Below are 26,879 nucleotides of genomic sequence, written 5' to 3' on the forward strand. Positions count from 1 at the left end.
TGAGGGATCCCCCCTCCCCGCCCCCAGTGCATGAATGTCGTGCACTGGGCCTCTAGTAAAAAAAATAAAAAGCTTTGCTCTTTGATTTGGAGCTAATGGCCCGTGAATAAAAGTAGAAAATGTCAAAAATGACCAACCCTGAGGGCAATATAGTATTTTGTTGGTTTCAGTTTTTTGTATTTCATTTTGAAATGTTTTTACTGACTTTTTTTAGAGAGAGAGGAAGAGAGAGGGATATGACAGAGTAACATTGATCAGCTGCCTCCTGCGGGGATCAAGCCCCTCAACCTGAACATGTGCCCAGACTGGGAATCGAATCTGTGACTTCTTGGTTCAGAGGTCAATGCTCAACCACTGAGCCACACCTGCCAGGCTCCGTTTTTTGTTTTTTAATTTCCTTAAGCATGCCAACCACTATGGTGTCTCATTTTATTATTACAGCTGAAGAGGAGAGATCTGATCTGTGTAACTCTGGAGAGTATGTTAATGAATGGAGGAAAATAAAACCTACTTTGGGCCACCCCTGTACAGCTATGGAAAAATGGCTGAATGGTCAGTAGGGAAGGGGGCAATTTTATTTAAATTTATATAATTTGTTATTGTTGAATATTTTGCACAGCAAGCATAAATTCCTTTTGAAACCATAACATCAATACGTGTGTAAAAGTTAAATATCTGCAGCTATGGCAACATGTCTGTAAATCTCTGTATTTATTCTCCCCAGTCCAGCTATCGCAGTGAATTCCTGAACTGCAGCCCCGCTTCCTTCCTTATCGGGCGGCGCTGGTCTGTCTCCCTCAGGGGACCTTTACTAGGTTCTTGCTCATGCCTGTTCCGCTGCAACCTTGTCAACGGACTGTTCTGACCTTCAGGGTGTAGGCTGGTTTTTTCCTGGTTGCCTAAAAGTGACTCTTGCCATTTCGGGATTCACCGAAATGAGGCGCAGCCATAGCCAGGGACCTCATGGTTCCTTTGTAGGTATGCATCCTTGGGCAAGTTACTAAATCTAAGCCTCAAGTTCCTATCCTTGAAAGGAAAATAATGGCTTGTGATGACTAAACTAAACAGCACACAGAAAGCTGACTTTTACTACCAACAACAATCTGTGCCTGGTTCTCGAAAGAGCTCAGCCCAATAACCAGAAGTTATGACTCTGTTGTCCTGCAGCTGCTGTCATTACTTGGGAATTTCTCAGCATCTAAGTAAATGAAGTAGCACATAAAGCAGTAAGAACACAACAAAGAAGGTATTTGATAAATTCTAGATGTTAAAATTATGTGTTCACATTATTTTTCTCAGTATATATAAATAATTTTATTTAACTCTGCTAGGAATTTAGTCACCAGTACAAAGCCATTTATTATTTTTTATTGCCTTCAGAGAGGAAGGGAGAGGCAGAGAGAGATAGGAACATCAATGATGAGAGAGAGTCACCTGCACCCCAGGCACATGCCCTGACCGGGAATCGAACCTGTGACCTTCTGGTTCATAGGTCAATGCTCAACCACTGAGCAACCCTGGCCAGACCAAAGTCATTGATTATTTATAACAGAACATCACTTCTAGTATTCCACTTCACTTTGTGATTTCACAAACAGAAGGTCAGCTTGCAGTCTCCAGTGCAAATCCCCAAGTGTGATATATGCCAAATAAAATCACCCTTAACGCCCGAGGTGGAAAAATCATTTTTCAAAGGTAAATCACGCTTGAAAATTCTCTCTTGAAAGTATGACCAAATAAAACCAAACAGTTTAGGAGTAATCATTGAAAAAATCTTCAGATGCTCCTGATTCTAGGGCCACCCTTTGTGCATCCTTTTTCCCCACTTTGTCTAACTTTGATAAGATCCCCCACCCCCAAGAGAATTCATCAGTTAAACTGGAAACACCCTGGTTCCAAAGAACCAATGCAGTTAGAATAAGAGATCCTTTGGCTTCAGGTTCAATAACTAGCGATATATCCATCCAGGTGAACAAAGATACACATAATAGAACTTCCCCTGACCTCAGGAAACAATGCCTTCTAACAAAGACCCCTAAATACAATATGATCAGGGACAAACCACAAAAATTCCCATTTTAAAAATCCTCATCCCAGGAACATGCTTGAGTGAGTGTGTGTGTGTGTGTGAAAGAGAGTGAGTGTGTGAGAGAGAGAGAGAGAGAGAGAGAGAGAGAGAGAGAGAGAGAGAAACAGAGTTATTAATGATTTTTGGAGAGAGAGGAAGACAGAGAAACATTGATAGGCTGCCCCATTGATCGGCTGCCCACCTCCCACCTGCCCGGATCTAACCACAACCCAGGAATGTGCCCTGACCTGGAATAGAACCCACAACCCTCGGGTGCATGGGACGATGCTCCAACCAATGGAGCCACCCAGCAAGGGCCAAAAATTTCCCTTTTTAAGGAGTTCTTTGCGCTATTAAGACAGTGATGGGGTCAGCAATCGTAGATACTCTGTTCATCAAAGGGCAGGTGCCAGGAATGGGTGCAAACTGTCACCCTTTCAGGGGAGCCTTGGGTGGGTTCATAAAGAACATCCAGAGAACCTTACAGGCCTCCCCCCCGCCCCGCCTTCCCCCTCCCCCCCCCCCCCCCCCCCCCCAGCACCGGGATGACGATGGCACTGTCACCGAAAGGATGCAGAGTGGCAGAGTGTATAGAACATTTGCCTTGTGTTTATGAAACAAGACAGGCCTTTGTTGCGTATACAGATTGCCTGTGTGGGAGGGAATCTGGTCGCCTTTTCTAAAAACCAGGATGCTGAGCCTCAGCCTGAAAACGCTATAGAGAAGTCTGGGGCACAGACAAAGATCACACATACCTCCCTATAAACTGAGGAAGGGAGCCAGAACGGGGAACTTGCTCCCGGTGATAACAGAATTGTGTTGTCCTAAGACGAAGGAGCCAAGTCCGGTAAATACGGCATTTAAATAGCAGGAATTTTATCAACCAAGAACAAACTGATAAGCTAGCCACACAGAAGTTCATTAAAAAAAAATCTGCCAATAGTAATGTTAAGAGGTGAAAACGTATTTGGGAGTTTTTAAATTCTATTTTGCTTTACAACGTTTTTCTGTATGTGGTTTATTTAACTTAATATAAACAAAACGCTTAAAACAACACGCATTTATTCTCTTAGTCTGGAGGTCAGTCGTCTGAAATCAGTTGCAAGTCCACACCACCCACAGAAAAGGCTCTTTTCTTGCCTTTTCCAGCTCCCAGAGCTGCATTCCTTGTGGTCCCTTCCTCCACCTTGAAAGTCAGCAACGCAGTGTCTGTCTTCGATGTGACACTGTCTTCTCGGTAGTCACATCTGCCTCTGCCTCCTTAAACGGCCTCCGACGTTGCATTTAGAGGCCCACATGGAAGATCTGAGATAATCTCATTTTAAGATCCTTAACTTAATCATATTTCCAAGTTCTCTTTTGCCATATAAGGTAGCATTCGCAGGCCCAGGAATTCGGGTCTGGCTATCTCAGAGGGCCATTATTCAGTCTACCACACTGAGAAAATTAGCTTTTGAGTTATACATAATTGTAAACTGAGCATCCTATTACTGTAGGATCTTAGTCCTCCATGTCCAAATCATTACTACGTCTCCTCAACGCTTTGTGTTACTTTAAGAAGTTCACTGCTGGCAGTGACTGGAGTTAGCACATAATTCTAAGGAAAAGCCCCCCAAAATTTAATCAGGACTCTCCTAAAATCTCAAGGTGCAATATTATAGATACTCTGCTTTCATTTTATGTTGGGTGACTCCAAATCAGCCTCTTGGGAGTAGGGATAGTGTAAGAATTTTTAATAGGATTTCTAAAAGGTTATATATCGTTTTTATATCTGATTACTTCACTCTTCCCTTAAATCTGTCATTCACTGTCTGCAATCACTTATGAAGCCAAGGAAATCTTCCAAATATTTTTTCTTTTATTGGAGCTGATTAATGTGCCTAGAAATCTTTTTGTCAGTTAATTTAAAAAAAACACACATATGTTTTACTCAAAAGGAATCATATGCTCAGACTCCCCAATGACCATTAGAGAAAACAGTATGGGAATTATTTCAAAATGACATTAGTATCACAGCACCACAGCAATATACTTCAGGGACACAATTCTTCTGGAGAAACAGAAAGATTTTGATTTCTTGAAGCCATTTTAGCAAATTAAAGCATAGCTACCTTAAAATTTTTCCAGCATAAATACACTAATGTCAGGGATTCTATTCTCAGATTTTTACCTAATTCCTTGTTAACTGCTTAACCTATAGAAGAATGGAGAAAAATAATGGCTAAAAAAAAACACACAAAAACAATCCTGAAAATAATCAGTTTAGTATGTAAATAAATATTCTCCTGAAAGTGTAGTGAAACATAACATGGGCGACCAGCATAAATGGCCTCTTGACAGAAAACAATGATGACTGGCATAAAATTAGAGTATGTTCTAACTCAACTTATCTCCCTCCTTCCCACTTTTAAAATATAGTCTAATAATTTGTAACTGCTTTTGAACAATTTTAGACATACAGTATACTTATCCTTTTATGATCATGTTATTTCAATGTCATAAGTTAGAAGTGGCTTCATAACTTGTCCTGTCATTACGGGCACTTTCAGAAAGAAGAATCTAACATCTGGTATAAAATTTTAAAAATTATTTTGGCAGATGCCCACAATTTAGTTGGTTTACATCCAATATGTCCATTCAATTTCTTAGAGGTATTTTTCCAAGTGATATATCCTGGCTGTATCCTTGGGAAGTGACATTGCTCAAAAACAGGATTCAGGGGATGGGAGACTGGTGATACCTACCTTGAAAATTTTCCCTTTTAAATCACTGTAGAATTCTGGGGGGATTCACTCACGTGTAAGGGTGCACCAAAATAGATTTTTGAAGGAAAATCCCTGGCCTTGCTTTCATATGTCTGAGGGCCCATCTCTAGGGTGATGACCACCCAACCACAGGGCAGTCTCGGTCGGGCTCTACAAAAAGCCTCATCAGTGACCAGTGCGCAAGTATGTTAGTTTGCGCCTCACCAACCAAAAAGGACGACTGTGGTGTAATAAAAAGTATAAATTTTATCTTGGTCCCTCCCTGGTTCCTGGCAGAGTTCCTGGAACACTGTTCCTCTCCGAAATGATAGGATTGTCTTTTGTATGCTAATAAGGTGACTCCCAGTACCTTTGGGTGTGGAGGGAGACAGATAACTTCAGGATAGGGGCTGATTATCAGAAACACCAAGTCTTTTTTTTTTTTTTAATCCTCACCCAAGGATGTTTTTTTTCCCCATTGATTTTTAGAGAGAGTGGAAGGGAGAGGGAGAGACAGAAACCCCGAGGTGAGAGACACACATCGATTGGTTGCCTCCCGCAGGCCTCCGACAAGGGCCAGGAGCTTGCAACCAATATATGTGTGCTTGACCAGAATCGAACCCAGGACCCTTCAATCCGAAGGCCGATGCTCTAGCCACTGAACCTCTATCCACTGAACCAAGCTGGCTAGCACTCAAGTCTTTTTTTTTTTTTTAATTAGATGTATAGGGGTGAAAATGGTCAATTTCTTAAAATTTAATTTATTGGGGTCAAGTCTTGATTATAAGTTTAGAACTTTCAGCCCTTCCCCCATATCTTGAAAGAGGTATGGAGAGAGGCTGGAGATTTAGTTCAATCACAAATGGCCAATGAATTCATCATGCCTATATAATAAAACCTTCATAAAAACCCTTACATGACAAGGTGTGGAGGGCTTCTGGATTGGTGAACACATTGAGGTACAGGCGGGTGAAGTGCCCAGAGAGAACATGGAAGCTCTGTACACTCCCACCCCCACACTTGGACCTATGCGTCTCTTTCATCGGGCTGTCCTCAGGTATAACCTTCACAAAACATGGTACACCGAAGTGGTGTTTTCCTGAGTCCTGGGACTCACAGTGAATTTCAACCTGAGGAGGGAGTCATGGGAGCTTCCAAATTTGTAGCCAAATCAGACAGAAAAATGGGTTAACTGGGGACCTGGAAATTATGACTGGCGTCTGAAAGTGAGGGCAGTCTTAAGGGACTGAGCCTTTAAACCTGTGGAGGTTGAGCCAGTTGGTGTCAGAACTGAGTTGAATGGTTGGACACACCGTTGGTTGTGGGGAATCAGAGAACACCAGATTCTAGACTTTGCCAGAGGACCAATCTGGAGTACAGCAGAGAAGATGGAAGTGAGACTGATACTTTTACAAAACACACGCCAGCTAACCTTTTCTCTGCTCAGAGATGGATGACTGAATGCCTGCAGGTATGTTCTGCTTGGCCCACAAGCACTTCTTAAAAATCCAAATGACTGAAGGATGAACGTTTAAGTGGGGACATTCCACATAAAACTGGACTTGAGGCTCACCTTGAAGAATCAGAAGACCGAACAGCATGCTCTAGAACTGCCCATGGCAGAGCAGGATGGAGATGAGCAAAGGGCATTGGTGGTCCAGTGCCCTCCTCCCAAAGGGCATGGGTGGTCCAGTCCCACCTTGTCTTTCCCTACACTGACCCGGCGCCCGAGGCTGGCCGTTACTAGTACACCTTAGTCATTCTTTTACATCACTGCTTTGGTCCCTTAACGTCACTGTTTGCATTTTTTGCTCCAGAAGCATAAAGTTTTATTCTTGGGTCAGTTCAGATCATCAGAAAGCTGCAGTCTTGGACCACACTGTGCTGGCCCACTGCCCAATGTCTTCTACTGAGTATTACATTGGCACCATGTCCTCTTATGTCACCGCAATAAATTGCTTTCATTGATGTTGTTAAATTCGCTACCACTCCATTTTTTAGTGTTCTTTTACAAAGGACGTGATAATTTTAGAGGTAAGGGCCAGGAAAGGCTTTGTCACCCGGGGAACTGTCACGTGCTGTTCTCATGAAGGGGGAGAACTATGGAAAGGAGTCCTTTTAATTTATCACTGACCATGAAGTAATTCTGAGTCAACTACCTAACTAGTAGCATGCAGCTTGGTGTCCTACTTTTCATCCCAATTTACATGTTCCCCGGTCTGGACTTCCGATTTTTAATTAGCATTGTATAATTTTTTCATAAGGGCAACGAAGAGAGAGTATTTTTATAAATGGATAATTGCAGTCTTGTTCCTGTGTGACCTCCTAAGGGAAACTCTGGGTTTGATTCTCAGCTTTTTTCCTTTTCCCTTCTTCTGGGCTTATTAACGCAAATGTGAGAAACTAATTAAGAGGGAAGTGGGAAAGGACATATAGTAAGAGAGGAAATACAAGAAAAAATACCTTATAAAGATGGGGGAAAGAAGGGTAAAGGAAACGGCTGCCTAGATTTGGGAACAGCTTGTGTATAATTTTCAAGAAGAAGGAGACTGAGTTTGGGCAAATAGCTGACAGTGTGTAAACAGTAAGAGAGATGGGAAAAGAGGATTTTTTTTTTTTAAGTTCTACTATATGTATATAACACATTTGCTCTCCTCTTGGATATTTTCTGAGAGGTGAAGCTAATATTTGAATTATTTTCAACTAGAGACCCGATGCACGAAGATTCGTGCAATAGGACTTCCTTCCCCTGGCTGCCAGCACCTGGGACCTGGGCCTTCACTCCGGCCCAGAGCCACCTTCTGCCTTCGCACGTTGCCCAGAGTCCCTGAGCGGCCGGGGTGGGGTGGAACACCTGCGTCGTTGTCATGGCAACAATGCAAGCGTCCCAGCCCGGCCGCCGGCATCTCTGTTGTGTCAATTTGCATATTCCCTCCTTATTGGCTGTGGGTGCCACCATCTTTGTTGCGAAGTGACGGTCAATTTGCATATTCCGTCTTTATTAGATAGGATTATTTTCTGTCATACTTATTTTTGACTCAATGCTGGGAATGAACCAAAACCAGGCTGGGTATACATGGGCGACATATGTGTAGTTTTGTAAAATGTGTTTTCATTGATATTAGAGAGAGGAAGGTAGAGGGATAAAAATTTCGATCGGCTGCCTCCTGCACAGCCCCCACTAGGGATTGAGTCCCCAACCTGGGCATGTGCCCTGACTAGGAATCGAACTCAGTTCATGGATTGACACTCAACCACTGAGCCACACCAGCTGGGCCAAATGTGTAGTTTTTATATAATGCCTCCAATGTTGTGGAATAAGGTAGGGTGTGAATGAATGAATGAGTGAATGAACATATAAACAAGAATCAAATAAACTTCGGCCCTGGAATAATAAAGCAGGCTAATTATAAGTTGAGTTATCTATGTCAAATTTTGCAATTAATAAAAACCTTGAATCTGACCATGTCACATAGACTCAAAGGGACCAATATCGCAAGTAAAGTTGTTCTACACCCTTCCAATAGTAGAAATCAAACTCCACCCAACACCAATCTACTAATATAAATAATAATATAAGGTTTTTTAGATGAACAGTTAATTACCCTGAGACCTAACAATTCCCCTACCACTTGAACACCTGCCCATGTCCCCCAGAAAAAAAAAACAAAATACTGGACTTTGGGTTCATTAACTCTTCTTCCTAACTAATACCTCACTTGGCACACTGAGGTTAACAAAGTACATTACATGCCATAAACAGAGTGATTAGACCACCCTCTCCAACAGCACTCTTTACCGAGAAACTTTCACTTGGACCCTACTGTACTTTCTTCCTGATGTTTCAATAGTTGTTGATAAAAGGCAAGGTAATTTCTCATAAATATTTGTTTGTCTAGTTTTAAATGTTCTGGTCTCCGAAATTCTTTTCAATTTTCATACGCATTATGAGACTCTTTCAAACCTTTACAATGCTGGAATAATAGTCTTCCAAATTTCCTGTGGATTTCCATGTCCCCACTTTAATCCACAGGAAAACTCAGCTGGACTTTATTTTGGCTGAGATTAAAGAAGGCTTCTGAAGAAAAACAAAATGTAATGATTATAATATTTCATAAGATGAGGGAAAATAAATATGTTTTTAACTATTACTGAGACTCTCTGCAGCGAGTATAATAACTACAGTTCAAATGAAAGTCAAATTTAAAAAGTTCCATTGCTGTTTATATGGGTTAGGACAAAGAAGATCCAGTCAATATGGAACCTATGTATACATTATAATTTGCATAGGTAAAATCTAAAATTCAGCATTTATCAACTATTATATCCTTAGTAAGACTACTATACACACAAAAAATAAGGTGCTCTTCATCAATATATTAATTTTTCTACTTTCAGGTATTGTTTTGAGGGACATGTGGTGTTAAAGAGAGCACTGAATTGAGTTTTCAGAATTCTACATAAAGTTGTTACAATATCAAAAATTCTAAAATGATAAAATAATTTAAGATGATATAATAATTACCTAAGCTAATAAAAATTTCTTTTCCATTTTGTTTTCCAAGAAGCATACATCATAAAATCCCAGGTAGGAAAACTCCTTAAAAATCATCTCATGGCAATGGTAAGATATATACACATATAATACCTTAATAAAAAAAATTGGAAAAAAAAATAAATAAAATTAGCATCAGTCAACAACAACAACAACAAAAATCATCTCATGGAGTCATCCAATGATGGAATTAACTATTATATTTGCCGATCTTTCTAGAAACTCACTGAAACTCAACATACATCATTCTTCTTTTTAACATGCTAACTCCAGTGCCTAGTTCAAAATCTGACACACTCCAGATAACTGGAATAGGCTTTGGTTGGCCTCCCTACAATCTTTTACTCCTTGATCTGACATCAAGGACCCTTCTCCAACTTTTAATAGCACATCTGGGAAGGACTCCACCCCATCTCTAGGAATGAAATCCTTGACCCAGACTGTCCAATCAAAGCACTGAAGCCCTTCTGGACAGCTGCCCAACTGCAGTGATTATGCCAAGAACTGGCACATGTTCTAAGCTGGTCCAATCAGGGTGAATCTCAGGACTGTATCAATTAATGGCTTGTGAACATACTCGCTTTGCCTGCTGTTGCACAAGGCGTTCCTGTGTTGGCAGTTTAGTAAAATCTAAGGAGGAATACAAAAGAATGAAAGAGCTTAGATACAGAAAAACTGAGTCATGATGACATTATTCGGGCCCAAATCATTTCTCTAGTGAAATCTAAATCTAACCCGGGCCTTTTAACTTATGTGTTCCAATAAATCCCAAACTCCATTTCCCCCCTAAGCTAGTTTGATCTGTTTCCTGTTACTTGGTACCCGCCCCCCTCTTCTCCCAAGGGGGAAAGAGAGCCCTGCCTATTATGGAAATGTGTATGTGTATGACCACAAAATGCAGACTGGCTGAACTGGGGTTGGATGGCAGCTGGAAAGTTAGCCATCGTTATTATGTGACAATAAAATGGATGATTGCTGATCTTAAAACTAGATCATGTGTGTATCAGTACTGTATTATCAGGGGACTTAAGAGAATTTGGGGGAATTCTGGAAATCCTAAAGCATTTTTGTTTAGCCTTCCATAAGGTCTTACAAAAAACAGACAAGCTCTGCTGGAAGAGAACCTTTGTTTGTGGCTTTCCACAGCTGAGAGTCTGGTGACCTGGAGTCTTACAGAGGTGGAAAAGCCAAAGTATTTGCCCAAAACTAAAGTAGTTCAGGGAAAGTATGGAACGTTACTGTACACAGGTGAGGAGCATGAAGACTTGACCTTCTTCAGACTCCCCTGCCCCCCCCCCAAAAAAAAAAAACACACCTCCAGTTATTCCTCCTGCCAGACTCATAGAATAATGGCACCACTGTACTGATGCCAAATCAGTCCAGGGCTCCTAAGAAGCAAATAAATAGTGTCTCCCCATCTCACTGCACTAGTTCTTACTGCCCTGATGCAGAGACACAGAGGGTAGTACTACTCAGAAGGCCAGGGGATGGGCTGAGCACCAGTCCACTGCTGAGAGACCAAAGTTCCCAAGCAAAATTCTATCTCCATCCAAAGACCATGACTCAGTCAAATCTATGTTCTTGCTACTAGCTCGTGGTGTTTGGCCAATGAAAACAGAATGACAGTCTGCAAAATTTTAAAATGGGATTGTATTGCCAGAGAGCCCTCTGATTTGTCAAATAAAATATACTTTTAATCCCTCAACTCCAAACATCATCACTAGGTCCCCAAATCTACGCCATCAGAAAATGGGCTGCTAGAGAAGTCAGCACCCAGAAGGGCTCCTCCTCGATGTTGCCAGGACAATGGACGAGAGCAAGGCACTCTGAGCAGCACTGGTGGCTGCCACAAAGCTGGCCAGGGAACCACTCCATAGCCAGAGCAGGGAAACCTTGCGGTCCTGGTCAGCCATATCCGGGTAAGTGCAGCTGACCACTGGCCAGGTTGTGCTTCTCGGAGCTCCTTTTCCCAAATCAGAGTTTTCACTGTAGTCCGATGAGGGTGACTCTGAGTTGGACTGAATGAGCTACCAGATAACACTCTGGTTTTTCCTACCTGGGAAAATATGAGGCTGAGGCTGCACCCATCTTCTTGTCTCCACACAATGAGAGTCTAGAGCCACCCCAGGAGCCAGCTATGGGGCCGGAGAATGAAGGGGAAACAGAGTCGAGAGATGGAGTTGATATATGAACCCCAAGTCCATTCTTAGTGTCATGCCTACTCTTTGAAGTTTTTTTCCCCTACAATTCTGCCCCCTCTCCCCACTCCTCCAAACAACATTTCAGAGCCAAAAGCAAGCCCTGAGCTTCTGGCTGATTGCCTATCGACAAGAGTTTCCAACGAACCCCCTCCAACTCAGAATGCCAACTGCAAGTCTAGGTTGCTAACAGTTCTTCTGACCAACTGGCTATAAGCCAGTTTCCCACACCCCGTTCGGGTTCAAGTAATTTGCTAAAACAGCTAGCAAGTCATGGATCAGTTCATAATATATACATAAATCATTATGTTGAATATAATGTTATATGCCAGTTAGATGTAAAAAAAAATAAAAAATAAAAAAATCCAGTCACTTACAGTTTAATTAAAAAGTTCATACCAGTAAGGAAAATAGTTAATACCAACAAGGTACTCTAATTCCTAGCACTGTACATCTGTTTCTTAAAACAATATGCAAAAGTTCTACTCAGTAAAAAACAATTGGAAACTCTCCAACTACCATTAGATACATATTACAGAGAGGGCACATTATAATAAATTTTTTTACTAATGGTTATAAAATTTATTTAAAATTTCTAGTTTTCAATGAAGATCGTAAAACTAGAAAATTCTACTATGGAACAGATTTATTCTAATTAACTTGATATGTCTTTGGAGGATACTATGGAGGTAGTTTAGAATAAAGGCTTTGGGGTTAGCCACAAATAGGGAGAAATCCTGACACCATTACTTGCCAGTTGTATAACTTGAGAAGTTACTAAACGACTCCAACCCTGTTTCCTTGCCTGTCAAAATGAGGAAGATACCACCACCTACCTTATGGGTTGTTCTGAGGATTAAATGAGGTCAAATTTATAAAGCACCTGGCACAGAGTAAGCAATCATAAAAAGAGAATAGCCCCGCCAGTGTGGCTCACTGGTTGAGCACTGACCTATGAACCAGGAGGTCACGGTTCAATTCCCAGTCAGGGCACATGCCTGGGTAGTAGGTTTGATTCCCAGTGTGGGGTGTGCAGGAGGCAGCCAATCAATGATTCTCTCTCATCATTGATGTTTCTATCTCTCTCGCCCTCTTTCTTCCTCTGTGAAATCAATAACAAATATATTTTTTAATAGATAATATGGTACCATAAATATACACAGGTAACATTTTATAATGTGTTCTAGGCCCTGGGTGGTCAGAGTGCAGGCAACCTAGTGTGTTTCATCTCCTATCTTCTGCTTTATCACCTTGTTGATGTCCTCTTGACTTTTTATAAGGGTCAGTCTTGAAGCTGACCTCTCTGTGGACCCACCTCTGATGGATCATCTGCATCAGCTAACAAACACGCTCTAATACCTCCCCTTTTGCCTTCCTCTTTAAAAACCTACCCTTCCTTGACCTCCACATCTCCTTCCTATCATGGCCCTAAGTTTTGGCTTCCCCTCCCAGCCAGGTTCCCAGAAGAACTACCAAAAGCTCTGTCTCCATTCCTTTACTTCACATTTACACTAAACTGGCTGCTCCTACCACTGCACTGAAACAGCTTTTATTCAATTATCAGTGATGTCCACTGGTCACACTTCATGGATACTTTTCTGTCCTCATCTTAACTTACCTCTCACTGCTATGAAAATTGCTGGTCATTCTCTCCTCCTTGAAATTCTCTCTCCTCTTGGCTGCTGTGAGTCTACCACTTCTGGATTTCATCCTACTAGAACATTAAATGTTGGAGTTGCCCAATTGTGCTCCCATTCCTTTGTCCTGGTCTCTTTTCAGTTAACACTCTTTCCCTATATGATCTCATCCATTCCCATTGGCTGGCCCAACAATTCTTCAATTTCTATCTCAGCCCAGACCACCCTGTTATCACTCCAGATTCACATACCCAGCTGTGCAGACATCCACTGGGATGTCTCATATGCATCTCAAATTCAACACATCCAAACTGAAATTCTTGAAATTCCTTCTCAAAATTGTTAATTTCTAGTTTTCCTATTTCATTTAATGGACCTCTATTCCTCTAGTTGCTTAATCCAAATTCCTAAACAATGGTCAGCAAGGCCCTGCATGCCCTACCCGCGGTTTACCGCTCTGTTGACCAATGAGTTTGCCGACCACTGGACTGGTTCAAATGAGTTTCTCTGCACAAAGAAATATATGTGGTTCTTCAGCAAAAATGAAAAAGTGTGAATACCACCATCTTCATCACAGGTCAAGGGAGATATTAGACCCTGTACTGCTTTCTGCGTGTATGTGTGTATGTATATAAGGTGTGTCTGTGTGTGTACCCCAATTGAGAGAAGTAACTCTATTTATATTCTGCAAGCTCTGGACTACAAGCTACTTATTCTTGGAGATTTTTCCTGAAAGCAGCATATAAAAGTTTCCCTGGCCAGGGCTAAATGTTGCCTCTATTTTTCAGGCCTTCTTGGCATTGCTGCTTTAATCTGCAATCTGGGCATCTGGAGTTCTGGGTACATGAGGATTTAACCCTCTAGGGCAGTGGTCGGCAAACTGCGGCTCTCGAGCCGCGGTTTGCCGCTCTGTTAACTAAGGAGTTTGCCGACCACTGCCCTACCCCAGACGACCTCTCCACCCTTCTGTGCTATCCTCCCTAAAAGCACCCTGTTCCAGCCACACTGGCCTACTTGCAGCTCTAGGAACCTGCCCAGATTTTTTCCCCACTTTAAAATCTTTCCGTCTAAGTGTCTCCCCTGCTTAGAACAGTCCCTGCCTATCCTTTCTCCCAGCCCTTCTCTTAAACACATATGTCATCTGGCAAACTCCTGCTCCTACCCAAGATCAGCTTAAGTGTCACTTTTCCTTGAACATCACTCCTATCTAGAGTGGATACTACCCTTGCAATTATTTCATAACATCCTGTTATTTTCCCTCATAACAAGCACCACAATTTCTAAAGACATATGCATTGATGAGTTTACTTGTTTAATGTCTTTGTGAAACGTAATCTCCATAAGAGCAAGGCCCATATTTGTAGTGTTTACTACTCTACCATCTGGGCTTAACAGGTACAGGCACAGAAGGTCTGTCTGTGATATAAGCAATGTATACGTTTATTCCCATAACACAGTAATTTACTTCAAATCCAAGGACAAACATTATAGGACTCTAATAGTCTCACATTTGGTTAAGTAAAAAAACTGGAGATGTCCTAAGTATCTACTTGCATCAGATAATATAAAAACCAAAGTGGTCATTTATTCAAAATTAGAGGTAAATTTTCCTCTGCATTAAAAATAAACAGGAAAAGACAAACATTATGTATATTAGGTTCATAAGTCAGTTATTTTATAATTTTAAGTTTTTAACAACTTGTTAAAGTACAAATTGCACTTAAAGATAAAAGATATGTGTGTGTATATCTAATTTTTATTATTTAAAAATCCACACTCTTTTAAAAGAAAAATTATCCTATATAATAAAAGGCTAATATGCAAATTGTCCCCTCAATGGGGAGTTTGACTGGGAGTTCAACTGGGCATTCAACCAGGGGGCAGGGCCAACCAGACAACTGCCCGCAGACCCTCCTCCCAGCAGGCCCCACTCCCAGTCGCCCCCCTGGCTGGCCCCAATCGGGGGCGGGGCCAGCCAGCCAACCACCCACAGCCCCTCCCCCTGGCTGGTCCCAAGCCACGCCCACCAGCCAATCAGGGTGAGTATGCAAATTACCCAAAAAGATGGCGGTTAATTTGCATACGCTGAGGGAGGAAGGAGTGAAGACTGAAGACAACTTAGAAGGAAGAAGGAGGAAAAGTGGAAAGCAAGGTGGCTGCCAGAGGGGAGGGCGGGGCAGGGCGGAGCCGGGCGGGCGGCAGCGGCACGAGGGTGCAGGCGAGGGTGCAGGCGCGGTGGCCATAATGGCGGTGGCAGCGGCAGCACATGAGGCCACAGCGGCCGCTTGCAGGATTCTTCCTGCAAATGGGCTACTAGTTTATTACATATTTGCATATATTTGTGTATGTGCAAATAACTCATTTTTTTCCATTTAAAATACATCTATGTTTATGAAAAAAGAAAAAGAAAGAAACCCCAAAATTCTGACTGTATAAGCTCAGAGTTGCAGTTAAAATTTTTAAAATTTCTTTCATTATCAAGTAAAAGCAGTTGATTTAGCAGAGTAAAAGGTAATACCTGCCTCCCACTTAAAAAATAGTAACACAGCCATTGAAATGGGGATGACTCCATCCCCAATGACCTCACCACCAGCATCTGCTTCAATTACCTTCTGAAAATGAAATAACCAAATTACTGTTCAGCTTTCTGCTGTGCTAACAAAATTAATCTGAAATATCAAACTTCATCTGCTTTAAATTATGCAACTTCTAAAACCAAAAGCTCTTCTAGTTGTAAAGTGTGAAGAACATGTACCATAATCAACAATAACATAGTCTGACATGCAGAGAAAAAAACAAATGAAATGATTAATAACTTAATTCAAATCATCCACACAGTGATTTGTACAACAGATGTGTTATTAAAAATATATACGCAAGCTGGAGTTTTAAATGCCACAGAATGATGTAGAAATACAATTAGGTTTCATTTATTTAATGTAGAAATTAATATTTAAAGCATGAATAATTGGCCTCTAATTTAACTGTTTCCTAAATATGCTAGTACCATTTAAAAGTTTTCTTCTCTGGTTTGTCTACATTTAAATTTCCTTCATACTCTCCATTCATACCTAAACAATTCTTAGCTCACAACCATCGAGTTGTATTTCTCATTTCAGTACATGATATCCCCACCTCACAGTCATCTTTGATGTTTCTTCACATGAACTCACTTGCACAGAATTTTTGAGGGAAGACCTCCTTGCTACCCACCACCCTCTGCCTCAGCAGATGTTAGATCCTGTCATGCTTTGGAAAGAGACCCAGGGGCCCTAAATCCAATTTACTCATCTTACTTCTTGCCCCTCAGATTCATGCTCTAAGGTACTGATACATCAGTGGCTTTATTTGGCACTGAATCACATTTGCAAACCACAGGCTACCCTGTGTATTGCTCAGTCTTCTTCAACCTGGCCTGTTATCCTTCTCACTCCCTTTTTGATGTGTGAAGAAGCAAAAAGCTAAAACAAGTAGGCAGGGCTGCTACACTTTCCCCGATGTCATATACCATAAAATGAGTACAGGAAAAAATGGGACATTAACCATTTTGTACCTGCAAACTTTATTTGGAATAGTAAATGAAAAGAAGGGGGGGAGGGTAAATGCATGAAACTATGCCCTTTGGCCCAAGCACCAGGTCATCACCTTTATGACAGAAGTGTCAAAGCTAAGAAAATTTCAGCACTTAGAACCTCCAACTCTGAATCTAGGAAGGAAATATTAGGGGAATTCTTGCCACATCCAAAAAATATAGACAAAGGTCAGGAGATGAATGACATTTTTGATGGTATGTAGAGACATTCAAAGTTTCCTTGAAAGAGCAGCAATTCCCTAGTTTGTTCTAAAGTTCCTTAGGACACTTTTACACTGAAAATCAGAAAACATGGTTAGTACTTTAAAACATTTCGTCATTTAGATCAGGGAGTCTCACTTATCCTTGTATAAATAACTAATAAGGTTCTATAAAACTCAACTCAACGTTCACAATAATTAAGAACATGGGCTGTGAGATCAGGCATATTGCGGCTGAGTCCTGGACCTTGCACTTCATACTGTGTGACCCTGGACAAAGCCCTATCATCCACCATAAGGCTTAGCATCTTTATTTGTAGTTAGGATGCTAACAGGACCTACCTACCTCATGAGGAAATAATGAGATTGAGTATGCAAATCAGCCTCTGTTGCATGGTAAACATTCAAACAATGGAAGCTACTACTCATTGTAAATGACTGTTATTGCAGGGCATGAAGCTAGCTAGACCTTATGAGGAATAGAACAATGAAAAAGAACTAACAATACTAGTAAACAACAAGCATCAAATAATGCGGAGAAGATGCGAGTGTTGTTACTGGGTATATATGAAGGATTAAATGAAATAGGAAAGGCCTCAAGGAGACAGTGTCACAATTGAAGATGGCTTTGCCAGAGTGATGGGTTTGACATGGTTTATAAGGACAGGACCGTGAAGAGCAGTTCTCTGTATAATGAAAGCAAAGTTCTGAGGGGGCGTAAGACAGTTACAGAAAGTCAAAGGAGGAGATAAAGACAGAGAGGTAGAAATGCAGGACCTTAACTTTGAGAGAAGAATTTGGGGTGCAGAAGTGACATATTTGAACTGAGGCTCAGGAAGACTAATATGGGAAGATAAGTGGGAGGATATGCAATTAGCATTTGACTTATGATGGCAGAGGGGGAATTTTCAGATATGAATTTTCGGGGGGAGGATTTCTACTAAAAGCACCAACAGCTGGACTACAAGCATGAGCTGTAGTTTCTAGATCTGTGTGCACAAAGCATTTTCTGTTTCAGAACTCAGTTTTCTCTTGCTGAAGAGCCGTTGTACCAGCAATAATGAAAAGTTTCAAATGCATGTAACAAAAATATCTCAAGCTGACAATGCCAAATGTAAGTCCAAATTCAGGAGTCAATTCAGCTGAAGCCTTCCTCCACTGTCAGCAACAACATTAAAAAGGAGGAGGACAGCTTAAGTCATTTACTTTTCATGGGTTCTGATCCTTTCTGTGTATGGAGTCTGGAGTCTTGGGTCTTTCACTGCAGGCTTGTGACTAGAACATGTCTATGGACGTATTTCAAGGGAAAAATACACTCCCTGAAAATTTACATAAAATTTGTGCCTATCTATTTATTCTTACTTTTCCCCATTTATTCTTGTGTTCCTCATTTAGGCAGCATGCTTTTACACTGGAATTCCTTATAGTTAATTTTCATTAGTGCCAATTCTAAAGACTTCATGTATTTTGATTGTCAGTCCTCTCAACAACCAGATAAGGTAGGCACTGTTATTATTCTCATTTTAGAGACATGAAGACTGTAACCCAGGCCCCACAGTTAGGAAGTAGTTCTACAGAAGAGAAACCTGCAGGACACACCCAAACAAAAGCTGCCCACGCTTTGTGACCACAATAGTTCCATTTATTAGGTGTCAGTCTCATTGGATGTCTCCGGGACAGTCCAGATCAGCCTGGGATTTCAGGTTAAATGAAGACATGCTTATCACTGGCATTGATTTATCACTTGAAATTCATTTTGTAAGGTCCCAATACCCTGCACTGTTGGAAAGTATATTTATACTAGAGGCCCGGTGCACGAAATTTAGATAGGACAGAGGCCTGGTGCATGGGTGGGGGCCGGCTGGTTTGCCCTGAAGGATGTCCCGGATCAGGGAGGGGGTTCCCTTGGGGTGTGGGGCAGCCTGGGTGAGGGGCCTGTGGTGGTTTGCAGGCCGGCCACGCCCCCAAGTGACCCACGCAGAGGCCCTGGTATCTGGGATTTATTTATCTTCTATAACTGAAACTTTGTAGCCTTGAGTGGAGGCCAGGGCAGGCCAGGAAGCTTGGCTTCCTCCACCGCTGGGGAAACCCAAGCCTCCTGCTGGCTCCGTGGCCACAGCCATCTTGGTTGGGTTAATTTGCCTACTCAATCCTGATTGGCTGGTGGGCGTGGCTTGTGGGTGTAGCAGAAGTACGGTCAATTTGCATGTTTCTCTTTTATTAGTGTAGATAAGCGGTACTTTAAGTACAGCTATCTTTGAACCACTGGTTAACGTGTATTAGAGCGCCAATTTTCAAAGAATTTCATTTTCAAGTGAGAAATCACCTCACTTCCAGTGTACTAACCACCAAAGACTGCTCTAAATCAATGAGTCATTTTCTTATCATATTTAAATGTAAGTATTTAAAACAGAAATTTCATGTGACTACTTACAACACACTCTGATATTTTCTAATCTGTCTAGCTTAACCCAGAGTAATCTCTTCTGTTCCATTCCACTGAAAAAAGTGCTGGTTCCTACCCATTCAATTGATTTCATGATGCTCCAATGAGTTTGTAATCTACAGATTGATAAGTAGTATTCTACATGAATTAAATCAAGTAACTCTTCCTGTTCATTAAAAGTGTAGCAAAAAGTATGAGTTCGACTAAGACTGTGTAAATGTTTATAAGTCTTTTTTTAATCTGTAGAAAAAAGTTAATGATTTCCTGAAAACGTTATCAGATCAAACTTATTCATGGATGTTTTTCCCATAAACGTATGACAACAATATGTAAATGTTTCCTGAAGAGCTGCCTAATCTGAACTCAATCAAGAAAATAGGAAACATCAACCTTAACAACATTATAGCTCATTCAAGAGTTTAATTGGTAATATTTTCTAATGAGGCACAAACAGCTTTTTCACAGGAAATGGTTTTAAAATATTCTTAATCTTTGTTAAGATTAATAATACTGCTGAATCCTGAAAAGTCTGCAGTGATAAACATGAAGGCTCACAGACCATCTATATTCTACATTAAAGAAGCTGTTTTAGATATTCTCAGTCTGTCAGTTAGCAAAAAACAATGTAACACATTACATGCCAACCACATTTAACAAGGCACAGGAAGGAGTTACTGAACTATTACAGGGTCTCCGCCCTCCGGATGGCCCATCTGTGAACATGTAAACAAACAAGAGCGAGGACAATGAGACAGGAAAGTGTGCTGGGCAGTGCTGCAGTCACTGAAGTGTGTGTCCCTAGTAGCAACCGGAGACCTCTGGGATGCTTCTCAGAAATCGAAATCAAACATGGTTTCCAATAAAGGCAACTAAAACATTCTACTTCCAGACCCAGGTTCAGTGTTTTCTACTTATCACACTATGATGCTAACATCATGTACTAATCCCCCCTCTCTGACTAAGTAAAAATTAATGCTTAATGCAATTTAAACTGAAATGAAATGGAATGAAAAAAAATAATCAGAGATACTGACAAAGTGGATTGGGATTCAGGGCTCAGACACTCCATTTAAAGACTAAGTGATTTGAGGCAAGTTATTTAACCCCCTGAACTATTTATTCATCATCTGCATTGATGTCTACTCATAAGATCACTGTGGGGACAAAGGGACAGAAAGCATGTGAAAGCACACAATAAAGTACTAACAAATGCTATTACTAAGTTTTAGTAGAATCAGTTGGCATTGTGAAACTGAGAAAATAAAGTATTAATCAAATATTGAGAGTTAACAACTGCTAAGCACTGCAAATGGTTCTATTTGCTTTTCATGCAATGACTCAGTTGAAACCTGCAATCTGACTGAACATCTAATCCAACAACTGGTAATAATAAAGTTTCTCCTCAAATCTTGGACATACTAAGGTTCTTCTTGAATATGTGGTGTATTAATTGTTAGCAAGACATACCACAAAGAGATGGCTCCTTCCCAGGGTTCAAAGACTGCCTCTGTGGGGCTGGAAAGGGGGAGCACTCTGTGTGCCCTCAGCCTCGGTGCAGATCAACCAGCCACACCCATGCAGGTGACTTCTGCCATTGAATCTTAGACTCTATACTTGACCAAGAGGACAAGCTGAGATTTTCTGTCCAAATGTATTTGTGCAATCATTTCCATTATAGGCAACAAGTCTTGTTATGTATTTATCTTATTGATTTCAGAGAGTAAGGGAGGGAGAGATAGAAACATCAATGATGAGAGAGAATCATTGATCGGCTGCCTCATGCATGCCCCCTACTAGAAATCAAGCCTGAAACCTGAGCATGTGCCCTTACTGGGAATCAAACCCCGACCTCCTGGTTCATAGGTGGAAGGTCGATGCTCAATCACTGAGCCACGCCAGCCGGGCTAGGCAACAAGTATTTTTAGACAAGACACAAGCCTAGAGAGTAAAGTGGATCAAAACCCTGACTTACACAGGTGGTGTATACAGACTGCAGGCTTCTTACTGCTTTGGTGGGTTAATACTCTGACATCAACTATGTCATGGGTGGATAAAGTTGACAAGACACGTCATATGGGATGTCTTCATGTTATAAACACATTATTTTACAAAAGGTTGCTTATAAGTTAGGTCTCACAGGATGCATTTCTGCAAATTAATTTACATTGGTATAAATTAATGTTACGCTGCCGGGACTAAAAGAGCCAAATATGCCAAGACATAATTGGAGATGAAAACTTTTATATATCCGAGCCTTGGTATGAAGATAATTTGGACCACTTCTCCCAAACTTTATCACATCAAAGCATGCACAGAAGAAGGCAATACTTATACTGCACCCTGGAGTAAGATGCTGCTCCTGGCTACAGGTACCAGCCTGTGTCTCTGGCCATCTGAGGACTAAGGGGTCAGGGTATCTGGAACAACTACCTGAGTCATGAGGTTATGACAAGCAACACCAGTGGTGAGGCTCTGATTAGCAGCTTATCTGTCATATATATATAAACTGCTAATTCACATATATATATGTGAATCAGTAAGCGTTGTGAAACTGATATATATAAAGTACCCTGGTATGGGGCCAACACAGCATTAACCATTTCCCCTCATGGGCTTAAGGTCCAACTGTTAAGGGTGACTCAGATTTCTGAAAGCCCTTCAGACTTTACAATTAGACTTCATGATAGTCCAGAACCTAGCTGTGCTCATAACAACGTGCCTTTGGGAAACTACGATTCCACTTGGCATTGTTGTAACTGCTCCTGCCCCCCTCATCTGAACAATGGGAGCAGCTCACGGGATGGGAGTGGGGTATTAAGATGAGGATTCTTCGGGGTGAAGGTGAAGGTGTAGGTAGGCACAGACGTTAAGGTCATGATTTGTTTTTACAGGAGTGAACTCCCTGTGCCAGGCACTCTGTATGTTACACCAATCTTCACAGCCATCTTGGTTTGCTTTTGTTTGAACAAGAGAGCTACACAGCTTACTATGTAGTACATGGAATAATAAAAAATAGTCCAATATCAGATCCTCCTCCCTGAAGAAGAGGTCAACCCTCTATCAGTGTGGACAAGGGACAGAACTGGTTCGGTCCCCTTTTGCTGTGTCCATTTGGGCTTCTTCTCCTGGTTCGGCTGGGATGCTTCCTTCTTTGAAGACTTCTTGTTAGTGGGTTATTATTAGCCACATTTAACAATACAGCATGAAGGAGTTTAGAAAACTTGGCCAAGATTATACACTGAAGTGATTTTCAAACATTAGCTGAAGAACGAACTGGCAGGGCAAAGGCTGGAGACAGAAGTGGGAGATGTCCAGGGAGCGGGGCTGGGCGCTAAGATGTGCTCTATGCTCTGCATCCTTGGGGGTGGGGGTGAGGCGGAAAAAAGAGCAGCCATCTCCCTTTTTGCTGCTTGCCACTGGCTCTGCAGGGGGTGAGTGAGCAGAGAGAATGGGAAACGGGCAGTTCTGCTTTTCCTGATAACCAAGAAAGAGGGGGAGGTCCTGCAAGTGCAGGGAGAGGAACCAAAGTGAACACAGTCTCCTGGGGGGTTTCTACCACTCGCCTTCTACTCACAGGCCCTCTCAGACCTGATCAGAGCGGGGGAAACACTGCACAGGGTTCACTAAAAATACACTTTTGATATCCTAAATGAATCCTCCATCCTGAAAATTATGTTCTTAAAGAATTTTCAAACACACATACAAAGAGCATGAAGGGACCTACAGAAAAATCACTACATGGGTTCTAAGTTCTACCAAAGCCATATAATGTCAAAATGAGTGTGGAAGAGGGGATGGAAAAGGCCACAGGGGCAACAGTGATATATAAGGATCACTCCAGAGGGTAGGACAGGGAGTATAATTTGCTTTAATAATTCAGTTTTTCATTTGGTTTCAAGACCTGTCATGTAGCAAGGATTGATACACAGATATATGACATAGTAATTTTGTATATACAAATTCTTTGGAGATGCATGGGAAAATGTCTCATGAGTTGTTAGATCTGGAATAAACAACCCGTACAAAACAACACTGAGAATCCTGAAAACCAGGTGGGCGAGGGCCAGGAGAGCCTCAAACTCCTTAGGGTTTATCCAGAATAAACTTATCTAGTAGTGATGCTAATTCACTCTCTGCATTTAGAGTTACAAAAGTATATTTCAAGATAAATTATAAGAAAGGAAGTGTTGAGTGATCCTCAAATTGCTAATTTCAAACCAAAATTTTTAAAAGAGAGTCTTTTAAAGCTTTTCTTTCTTTGATGCTAAATTCAGAGAAATGTCAGCAAAAGAGGTAAATAAAGGATTATTTAGCAAACATAATCACATGGTGTTTATGAAAACACATAGTAAAACAGTGCACCAAGAAAACTGGCTTCTTGCCCTAACCAGTTTGGCTCAGTGGATAGAGCATCGGCCTGCGGACTGAAGGGTCCCAGGTTCAATTCCCGGTCAGGGCACAAGCCTGGGTTGTGGGCTCGATCCCCAGTAGGGGGCATGTAGGAGGCAGCAGATCCGTGATTCTCTTTCATCATTGATGTTTCTCTCTCTCTCTTGTCTCCCTTCCTCTCTGAAGGCAATAAAAAAATATTTTAAAAAAAAAGAAAAGAAAAGAAAATAGGCTACATAATTACTCTTAAGGGAAAAGGGATCGGGGAGGGTGAGCAGAGTTTAAAAGCAATGCTGCGGGTGGTGGCAGGCAGAAATCAGGAGAGATCTTCCTCTTGATCTTCCCTGCACACTCCCACAGACTGGTGATTGCATCAGTTTGGTCTTGCCCTTTGCCAGACTTGACATTCTTCTCTGGAGATCCTGCTTGGACTGCCCTTATGCACACGGCTCCAGAGAAATCAGCCCCGTGTTGTCAGAAACTGGCCTTATCAGTAACTGATTTTATGAAATGCCACAGTTTTAGTCAGAAGGTATTTGAAAAGATTTATAACTTTGGCTGCCTCTTTTCTGATAATGAAAGGTTTTTTTGTTGTTGTTTGCTTTTTGTTTTTAATAAGTTGACCAATTTTGCATTATAATGGCTAAACTATGGGTTTGTCTGTCTGTCTTTCTTTCTCTCTCTCAATTCCTAGTAAATAATCATGTTGACATACTCTCTTAATAGCACCACTGATTTTTGTTCTTGTTCTATCTCTATGCTTCTAAGGTCACACTTCATTTTTTTACATGCTTTTCTTAAAGTATTGTTAGAATAGTTTTCACAAGAGATCAAAGCAAACATAACAATAACTTGACATTTCTGAGTTGAAAACACTATTGTTTTTCATATCATCTTGCATTCTCAGTTTAAGGGACTTCCCTAACTCTACATCTTAGGAACAAGAAGTGGTTAACTTTGAGTAGGTTGTTCATGACCCACCAGTCACCCTTACTACTGGAATCAATTTGGATTCAGACTGAGAAGGCACTGTAACTTTTGCTTTTGTTTGTTGTTTGTTTGTTTTGTTGTCGTGGTAATCCTCACCCAAGGATATTTTTTCCATTGATATTTAGAGAGAGTGGAAGGGAGGGAGGGGTAGAATAAGAGAGAGAGAGAAACCTCAATGTAAGAGAGACATTGATTGGTTGCCTCCCACACGTGCCCCAAACAAAGCCGAGATTGAACCTGCAACCCAGGTACGTGCCCTTGACTGGGAATCGAACCTGAGACACTTCGGTACACAGGCTGAGGTTCTAACCACTGAGCCCATCGGCCAGGGCAGGCACTATAGCTTTTGAAATCACTATTTAGGGTACCCACAGGCAAAAAAAAAATAAAAAAAAAAAATCCTGACCTAAATTCACATCTTCTATAAAAATTAACTCAAGCTGGTTACTAACTTAATATAAATTAGTATTATTAAACTTTAAGAAGAAAAAAAACCTTCAAGGCCTATGGCAGGGCAGAGAGTTGCTAGACTTGACATCGAAAGCAGAATCCATAAAAGGAAAAAACTAATAAACGTTGAAACTTAATGCCCAATGTGGTAGCATTAGGAGGTGGGGGCCTCTGGGAGGTTATTAGGTCATGAGGGTAGACCCCTCATGAACGGGATTGGTGCACTTGTAAAAAAGCTCCTTGCCCCTTCCATCATGTGTGGTCAGAACAAGAGGACCACCTTATCCTGTCCCTGTTCTAATGAGCTAGCTAACATTAACAACAGGAAGAAAGCCAGGAAGGCCAGACACTCATGGTCACCCAGGCAGCCTCGCCAGGAAGCTGCCACTTAACATTCCCCACAAGGAACCACGGATCCACTCCCTGCAGATCACTCGGGGAGGGGAGTGGACAAATGGAAGATGGACGCATGCACAGTGAAGTCGGGGTGACATAGGGAAGACACTTGCCTGTCAGTCTAGCCTGGGGAGCCATGGATTGGCTTGAGGGGGTACAGGCACTGCAAGCACATGGAATCTTAGGATAAAATCCCCAAAGCAATTCTCTCTCTTGTTCTTCTGGCCTGGCTCCTGCTTCCTTGCACACACCCATGTTCCCTCCCTAGCCATGCGGCCCTAGAAGCTGCATAGCCCATGGCCATATGGAACCCCCACACAATGGACTCCAGCTGGGAACACAAGCTAAGCTCGCCTGATGTAGGACCGGACTGTGCAAAAATGGAACAGAGGCTCTGGGCGGTGGCTTTAACCCCAGCTCTACTGAAGACACAGCTGGACTTCTCCCAAGGTGGGATGGAGGGAAAGGGGACCTTGGAAACTCAGGGGTCCAATTCCACACAAATAAGTATCACTCATTCTCCTGTGCGAGTCTCAGAAAATCCCTATTCTCATGACATCGCAAGAAGCCCACTTCCACTGGCAACAGGTGGGGACACGGAGGTCTCCCCAACGGTAACAATATGAACTGAGAAGTGGGCTCTTACCAGACACAGAACCTGATCATGCTGGGACCCAGACCTCAGACAGACAGCCTCTAGAAGCGTGAGAAATAAATTTCTGTTGTTTAAAGGCCACACTCAGTCTGTGATAGTTTGTTACAGCAGAGTGAATAAAGTGAGATAGCAAGAGAATTACACTGGGTGAAAAAAAAATCTAATCTCAAAAGGTTTTATACTACACGATCCCATTTAATAATATTTTTTAGATCACAAATTATAGGGATTGAAAACAGATTAGTGGCCTGGCCAGCATGGCTCAGTGGTTGAGCATCGATCTATGGACCAGGAGGTCAGAGCACATGGCTGGGTTGTGGGCTCGATCCTCTCAGTGTGGGGCATGCAGGAGGCAGCCGATCAATGATTCTCTCTCATCATTGATGTTTCTATCTCTCTTTCTCTTCCTTTCTGAAATAAGTAATAAAAACAAAACAGATTAGTGGTTGTGAGGGGTGGAAGGTAGAGGAAAGGAAGTGAATACAAAAGGATGGTAGGTGGATCTTTTTGACAGAATTGCTCATCTTGATTGTGATGGTGGCCATACAAATCTACACAT

General features: G+C 41.7%; 1 protein-coding gene across 1 annotated transcript in view; it reads right to left on the bottom strand.

The window, feature by feature from the left end:
- The window catches only part of NCOA7 (nuclear receptor coactivator 7), a 114,914-nt gene that overhangs the window by 71,352 nt on the left and 16,683 nt on the right, over positions 1–26,879 (bottom strand). The window contains exon 3 of the mRNA XM_054722565.1: positions 13,184–13,276. Within this exon, the coding sequence (XP_054578540.1) occupies positions 13,184–13,276 (93 nt within the window). The remainder of the gene's footprint in view (positions 1–13,183; positions 13,277–26,879) is intronic.

The sequence above is a fragment of the Eptesicus fuscus genome, chromosome 10 (assembly GCF_027574615.1).
Source record: "Eptesicus fuscus isolate TK198812 chromosome 10, DD_ASM_mEF_20220401, whole genome shotgun sequence".
Lineage (NCBI taxonomy): Eukaryota > Metazoa > Chordata > Mammalia > Chiroptera > Vespertilionidae > Eptesicus > Eptesicus fuscus.